The sequence below is a fragment of the Suricata suricatta genome, chromosome 6 (assembly GCF_006229205.1).
Source record: "Suricata suricatta isolate VVHF042 chromosome 6, meerkat_22Aug2017_6uvM2_HiC, whole genome shotgun sequence".
Taxonomy (NCBI): Eukaryota; Metazoa; Chordata; class Mammalia; order Carnivora; family Herpestidae; genus Suricata; species Suricata suricatta.
In genome coordinates this window covers 135,690,155-135,697,780 of record NC_043705.1, presented here as the reverse complement: position 1 = coordinate 135,697,780, position 7,626 = coordinate 135,690,155, and the positions used below count along the sequence as shown (strand labels likewise).

The following is a 7,626-nucleotide window of genomic DNA, read 5'->3' as shown; positions in this document are numbered from 1 at the left end:
GGGGGGGGCGCAAACGTTGGTTGGAAGGCAGGGGAGTAGGGATCAGCAATGGCACCCTCTTTGCGGAGGAGTTGGGGGCGGGGCAGGGCGAGGCGGGGCTCCCCGGGACAAGGCGGAACTCCCTTCCCCGGGGGGCGGGGCTCGCCTCCCCCCACCCTCCCGAGTTCTCGGAGGTTCTCTGAGCGTGTGTTCTGTCTCTCCGCGTAGGGTGCTCCAAAGTGACCTGCATCAGCTTGACCCGGGAGGCCTCCATTAAACTGTCCCCCTTGCATGGCAAACAGATCTCCATCCGCTACTTGGACATGACGGACTGCTTCGTGCTGGAGGACGAGGGCCTGCACACTATCGCGGCGCACTGCACGCAGCTCACCCACCTGTACCTGCGCCGCTGCGTGCGCCTCACCGACGAGGGCCTGCGCTACCTGATGATCTACTGCGCCTCCATCAAGGAGCTGAGCGTCAGCGACTGCCGCTCCGTCAGCGACTTCGGCCTGCGCGAGATCGCCAAGCTGGAGTCGCGCCTGCGGTACCTCAGCATCGCCCACTGCGGCCGCGTCACCGACGTGGGCCTCCGCTACGTGGCCAAGTACTGCGGCAAGCTGCGCTACCTCAACGCGAGGGGCTGCGAGGGCATCACGGACCACGGCGTGGAGTACCTGGCCAAGAACTGCGCCAAGCTCAAGTCCCTGGACATCGGCAAGTGCCCGCTGGTGTCCGACACGGGCCTGGAGTGCCTGGCCCTGAACTGCTTCAACCTCAAGCGGCTCAGCCTCAAGTCCTGCGAGAGCATCACCGGCCAGGGCCTGCAGATCGTGGCGGCCAACTGCTTCGACCTGCAGCTGCTCAACGTGCAGGACTGCGAGGTGTCGGTGGAGGCCCTGCGCTTCGTGAAGCGCCACTGCAAGCGCTGCGTCATTGAGCACAGCAACCCAGCCTTCTTCTGAGCGAGCGCCGCATGGACCCCCCTTCCCCCCAGCAAACCGGAAGCCGCGACCGCCACTCACTCGTGACAGCTCTTTCTTCCTGGAAGGTTCTTGGGAACCCGGCTCTTCTTTTCTCCCTGTGTCTCGTGGGCCAACGGGGGGCGGGGGAGGGGGATCAAGGAAAGAAAGGGGGAGCCGGGCTGGGGGAGGGGCGCCATGTTCATTTACAGCGCACTGGTCCGTGGTGGGGTCATCCGAGGTGCGCCTCGGAAAGGTGGCGGCCGTGTGGTTGAAAACGCCCCTCTTTCTCTGCCTCTCTGCCCCCCCCCCGCCACATCCCAGGCTGCTACGCACACGTCCCATGCCCCCCACCCCACCCTCGCCAACCGCAACCACAAAATCATCAGAAGAGTGACGCTCTCCAGACCTCCTCCCCCTTCAACTGCTTGATTGGCCTAAGCCCTGCCCATCCATCCCACACCCGAGCCAATTCTCATTCAATAAATGTCATAGCACCTGGTGTATACAAAGTGCTAACAAGCCTTTTTTTTTTTTTTAAAGAATCACTTGTCCAGGCAGCACTGTGCCAGGGAGGGGGTGGGGGAAGAGGCTGCATTCTTCCCCCAGCTCTGCCGCTAAAGAGATGTGTGACCTTGGACAAACCACTTGACCTCTCTGGGCTTCAGCTTCCAGCACTCAATCAGAGGCCACCACAGCCCCAGGATCCGCTTCACACCCGTTTTAGAACAGAGAGAACAGAGAAGTCAGTAAACAGGTGCACCTTGGCAGAGAGCATAGGAGGCATCCCCTTCTCCCAAGAGGGTTGGTTTGGAGGGTGCTTTCAGGAGATTCGGCAGTGGAGGCAGGAATGTCTTATATGCCCTTCGCTCCCATCTGAATGTCCCTCGAACCCTGTTTATTTTGATGGGAGAGGCTCTTGGGCACCTGCCCTGCCCCGCTAGGTGGATGGTTTCTGCGAGGAGTGCTCCCCACATCCGTGCCCCTGACACTGTCTTTCGGAGACAGTGGGATTCCTACTCAACAGCACGACCCACATCCCCAGTCAAGTTCATCTTGCTAAGTGTTTTCAAAGCGGAGGAAGGACCCTCACGAGTTTTAATTAACCAGTGAGGCCCAAGAGAACGCATGTCTCCTGAGGTTTTTCCGGTCCCTCTCAGTGCACGTGTGGCATGCATCAGGCAGGAACAGACACGTCGCTTCTTTGTCATTCAGATCACATTTCCACCCTTCTCATCCATTTATTTCTTTGTGCGTCCAGGCATCATAGCATGAAGCCTGTTGAGGCTAAGTCAGAAGTGTTTAACTGTGCAGATGGCCACGTCTCGTGCAGTCCCCCATGGCTATCCAAATGTCCTCTGTCCAGGAATGCACAGCAGACTTTCAGGTGTCTAAATACTGTTCAGTCAAAAATGTCAGGCAAATGGAAGAAGGAACACATTGATACGACCTAGGCTCTGGTCCACCAACCAGGCCCTTGGACTCGAACATTAAAATCATTGCCAAGAACAAAGTTTAAATGGCCCCAATTTAAATTCGGATGGAAATCCATTTGCTAGCCTCATGCGTGTGAAATCAGGATGCCAGAAGAAAGTCTGCTGCTCATTTTCATGAAATTTAGTTGCCTTTTGTTAATCAACACATGACTTTTTCCAGATTTTCTCTAGCCACACCTCTCCTTCAGCGCTATTCAAATACTCATGCATTTCTTTCCCAAAGGGTCCACCACCCCAGCCCAGAACTTCTGCATCTCCAAGCCAAGTATGTGGAATTTGTTTCACATCAAGCTCACACACAACTCAACAGCCGCACTCCCACTGCAGGCTCCCTGTGTTTTGTTTGTTGGGAAGGAGAAGAGAGATGAGGTGGCATCTGTCCAGGAGGTTTCTTTATTGCATCATATGACAAGACCTCCTCTCCAGTCAACATCCTCAACAACTTAGTGTGCAGCCAAGACTATGTGCCACAGCGGGGGATGAGTTGCTTGGCCGGGAATAGTATCCAGTGATAGTACAGGGTTTAGAACCATGAATGAGGCTGAAGGTAGCATTCCCATGCAGTGTGACTTGTGACCCTGTCTAAAATTTCAGAATTTGAGAGTCAACAAAGGCTAGTCCCTAACCTTTGCCACCAGGGTCTTCCAAGTAGTATCTTAGTACTCCCAGAAAAAAAAGAGAGATCCAAAATGGCTCCCTGAACCAGAGAACAGGTGTCCCATTACAAATACCTGTATCACCCTCACCTGACCATGTCACCTAAACTGTCTCCCAAACATGAGTCAAAGCTGACTTGCACTCATCACCCAGCCTGTGCTGTCTTTCCTGGTCTCTCCCTTTTCCCCATCTTCCCTTTGTCAACGTGGTCTCCACTTGGGGTGTGAATCTATGGCAGAGGCCACTGGGGAAACAGCTCAGCAGATTTTTAGAGACCAAGCAAAAGGCCTCGCGAGGAAATCTATCTGTTTGAAAACATCGCTTCCTTCCTGTCTCTGCGAAATTGAATGCTCATTGTTTTTTTATTTCTAATGTTCAATCACTGCGTGCTGTATGACTCTAGAAAGCCTTAATTTACTACCACCAAGAAATAAAGCAATATGTTGGTAATTGGGTTAAGCCTCATTTAATACCCTGGCCAGAAGAACGTGGTGTTCAAAGCAGGACTCTCAAGGGCAAACAAGAGCCTTCTGCTGACATAGAGAGCAAGACAGGTCACTGCAGCTCTTGTGGCTTTAAAGTTGCATCCATGATTTTGTCATATCCTTTGGTTCAGTGACTTTGGCTGAAAATTAGGAGGCGGGGGAAAAATTATTACCTTCACAGTTTGGTTCAAGTCTTCAATTCCTTAACCCAGACTCCTGGAGTCAGATGTATTTTGGAATTCATAATGTTTTTATATCTAAGGAACTTACCTGTGGTGTATTTTGGAATACCTCTAGCACAGTCTAGAACAGCACCCTTAGTCAAACATGTTAGTGTTCCGTAGCAACAGGTACAAATAATCACACTATGTAAGATTATTACAGACGGTAAATACTCTTGCATCCATTCAGGTCAGCTTTTGTCACCAAATTAACCTATACCAAACATAATGAAAAATACCTTCTATTCTTTCAGAGATTTTCCGATTTCAGAACTGTGAGCCTGAATGTACTTCCTGGCCCTGCTACAAACATTGGCATAACTTTCAAAATTACGCTATTGGTTGTTATAAAGCTTTGAAAAGGTCTTAGAGCATTAAAACCCAGAAGGCAATATGGCAACCTGATCTAAAAGGAGAAATTATCATTCCGTTAGGGAAAAAATGCCAAATCTCGACTCACCCACATCTTTAGATCTGAGAAATCAATAGGGCAGAAAACAAGTACAGATAGATGAATGGCACATTTCAGCCTTAGCAAGTACAAAAGTTTTAAGAGCTATTGATTTTAAATGTGCTTGTCCTCAGCCTTCTTCATGTCCTATGTCAGCTGCTTAATGACTGTCACATTAACCAATAGCACGGTTAACTACCTGGGAACATTAAGTCGAGGTAGCCCCATGCGATTCCTGTCAAGATCCCAGAATAAAGCTAGCAGTAAATAAAATGCACTTGTCCTTGAGGTTTGTGACTTCTAAAATTGACATTTGTTCAGAATTAGAAAAAGCCTTCAAGAAACTTGATATCCAAGAGCATGCAACATGAAACCACACCGATCGGACATATTTAAGAGGAAAAGTAAGACGATAAAATTGCTTCCCATGTCTATGTTTTCACAGAGAAGTCACCAAAAGTACTGCATTTGTTCCAGAGCTAGCAATCATGATTAGTTAAGAAAGACGTTAATTTTGAAGAACTGCTGAATCAACAGTAGGGGAGGGGAGAGAGCATATTTAGAGACTCGGTAAACACAGCAGTGGAAGTGTTCACACAGACAATCTGTGAAATCAAGTTGGTTGCCCTCTTGCATGCTGTTGGTCAGGTGGTTTCTTTTTGAGCCATTGCCAGAAATGGTCCTTAATGTTGCAGGAAGGGGAGGTGCAGGAGGAAGGGGCATGCCGGTCATCATCTGTCTGCAGTGGATGCTGATGCCGTCACTGAGACTCCCCCCCACACAGCTCCCGTTGCCCAAGGGGCAACTCAGGCATTCATTAAGATGACCTCGAGGGGGGACCAAGCTGTTCCCTTGGGGGAAAATATTCCCACAGACACTCAGATTGAGGACACCCCATCCAGGATGTACCTGGGATGCGACTGTTCCCCCTTTTTTTGTGAGTGCACCATTATCTCCTTAAGCCACAAGCTTATTTCGTAGAGGCTTTCTCCCCACCTTCAAACTAATGGATCACCTCGGATCTGCTAAAACCACCGAGGATGAAAGAACACCTCCATTGGGAGCTGGAGGTGGCCCGGTCCCTACCTGCCACCAGCATTATGTGGCATCTCCAGCAGAGCTATCCCAGGAAATACCTGCAACTAGGATGCTGGTCTTGTGACCACCCAGCAAGGCTCCCTTTAAGCTCTGAATTCTTGCTCAGGTATCAAAGGTGGCCTTGAAGATCATTAAAACAAAAAACAAAAAACCTTGAGTTAAATATTTCCAATCTAGTCATAATTATGGAATGTTTCTCTCTGCAGTCACTGAGCTACTGAATTTTACACTGATGAGATCAGTATGTCTGAACTCTATCCTGGTCCATGATGATCAACATGTGATGGAGACAGGAAATTGCAGCCATTCTCCATGAACAAAGGATGTCCCGGGAGTGCCTTTCATTTTCTTCTGAAGGAGCAGAGAGAACCTAGGCACTTTCAACCCCTTTCCAAAGTTTCTTGAGCTGGTACTATAATAGGATCTGGGTGGATAAGAGATAATATCTTTACCCTAAGTGGAGCCTCAGATCAAATAACTATGCTATTATGGAATGAGTTCTAGAAGCGGGAGGGGATTATAAAAAGGAAAGAGGCAACATCCTTTCATTTATTCATCCAACAAATATTTACTAAGAACTTAACATGTGCCAGACGCTGTGGTAGCACTAAGACTCTTTCCCTGACTGAGTTTACCCAAGAAGAAATTTTCATCACCCTATGGAGAGGAGTAAAAATTTAGGGACTCATCTTGGAATGGAACGTCCTTGAGCTAAATTTTATAACTCCATCAAGGGGAGCATCACAAGCCATGGTGCACTTGAACATCTAAAACAGCATATATGGAGTCTCCTCAGGAAGACAGTACTTGATAAGGTTAATGTGTGATTTCTCCCTACCACAGGTTAACATTATCATATTACCTACGTTAACTATAGGTTAACTTTGTCATTGCCTTGAGGTAGTCATACGGAAATAGCAAGTTCTGTTCTGTTCTAACATCATCCCACCAATTAATTCCTGGGTACACATACTCAACAGTTTCATACACACACACACACACACACACACACACACATATATATATATATATGTGTGTGTGTGTGTGTGTGTGTGTGTGTATATGTATATGTGTATATATATATATGTATATATATGTATGTATATATATATCTAATGTAGTTCATATACTTTAAAGAGTAAAACTCAGCATTCTGTAAAACCAACACAAACATAATTTCTTGGACAAACTCTGAGGAACCTCAAGAAGCTTGACTGTCCTCCCCAACAGCATACACGATAACGATTCATGCACAGTCACATGCCTGCGAACTTGCAGTCATGATTTCTCTAGAATCTGGCACAGGGAGAGGATGCGAGAAGCCCCCTCCCTCAGTTATCTTCGGATTCTTCAGCCCACATGGGTGCTCCTCGAAACCACTCCGGTTGTTACATGGTTCTGATGGGAACAGTCAGAAGAATCAAGGCTTCTGAATTTACCGTGCCCCTTTATTGCAAACCAGTCTGTGTCGTGATGTCAACAGTATCGGATGGCCCAAGTAAAATTGATTAAGTAGCCATTAAAATTGGCAAGAAATGGATTCTGTTTGTAAATTCATTGAGGACGCCTTCTTTGAAACCTCAAATATTATCGGGCTTGTGAATGTGAAATCATCTGCCACAGTTAAGAATGCACTAAGTGACGAAAGCCATTAGAAAATGTGAGGGTGGTAGGAAGGTTTTTAATTTCTGTTTCACTGCAGCAAGTCATAACCATCCCTGTGGTTGTTCAGGCCCCCAAATGCCTTCCAAAAGCTGAGAAAGCATATTAAGCCCCTTTCCAGATAAGCATGCAGAAGACAGAGGGAAAGAGAGGGTTTCTAACTACAAAGATTAACCAGTCATTAGTACTTACTTCCTCCTTCTCCATTCTTCTACCACCACTAATGAACACAGCCACCCTCTAGAAATAATTTTTTTTTCATTCCAGGATTCACATCAATAATTCTTCATGAGTATTTACCCTGAGAATTTAAACAAACTTATCATGGTCTTTTTCATTTCTGAGAAAGTAGATAACGGGACAAAACTGTCACAACTGATAAATGGCCTTTCTTGTTTTATCTCTAAGCCTTTCCTTTAGAGATGGAGACCAAAGTAGATATAATTACCTTTGTATAATTTGACACTTATCACACTTACGGGATAACTACCCAAATGCATTGGATTTCAACTGTACAATTCTTCATTTTGCAATCCCTCCCCCTAATAATGGAGAAATGTGAGAAGTGTTGAGTTTTCATGCTCCCTGGCCACTTAGGAAAGCCCCTATAGAGAT

At 47.3% G+C, this 7,626-nt stretch overlaps 1 protein-coding gene across 1 annotated transcript in view; it reads left to right on the top strand.

The window, feature by feature from the left end:
• Nucleotides 1-1,456, top strand: part of FBXL7 (F-box and leucine rich repeat protein 7) — a 367,939-nt gene extending 366,483 nt beyond the window's left edge. Inside the window, exon 4 of the mRNA XM_029941067.1 lies at nt 208-1,456. Coding sequence (XP_029796927.1) covers nt 208-944 — 737 coding nt within the window. The 3' untranslated portion in view covers nt 945-1,456. The remainder of the gene's footprint in view (nt 1-207) is intronic.
• Nucleotides 1,457-7,626: the final 6,170 nt, after the last annotated feature.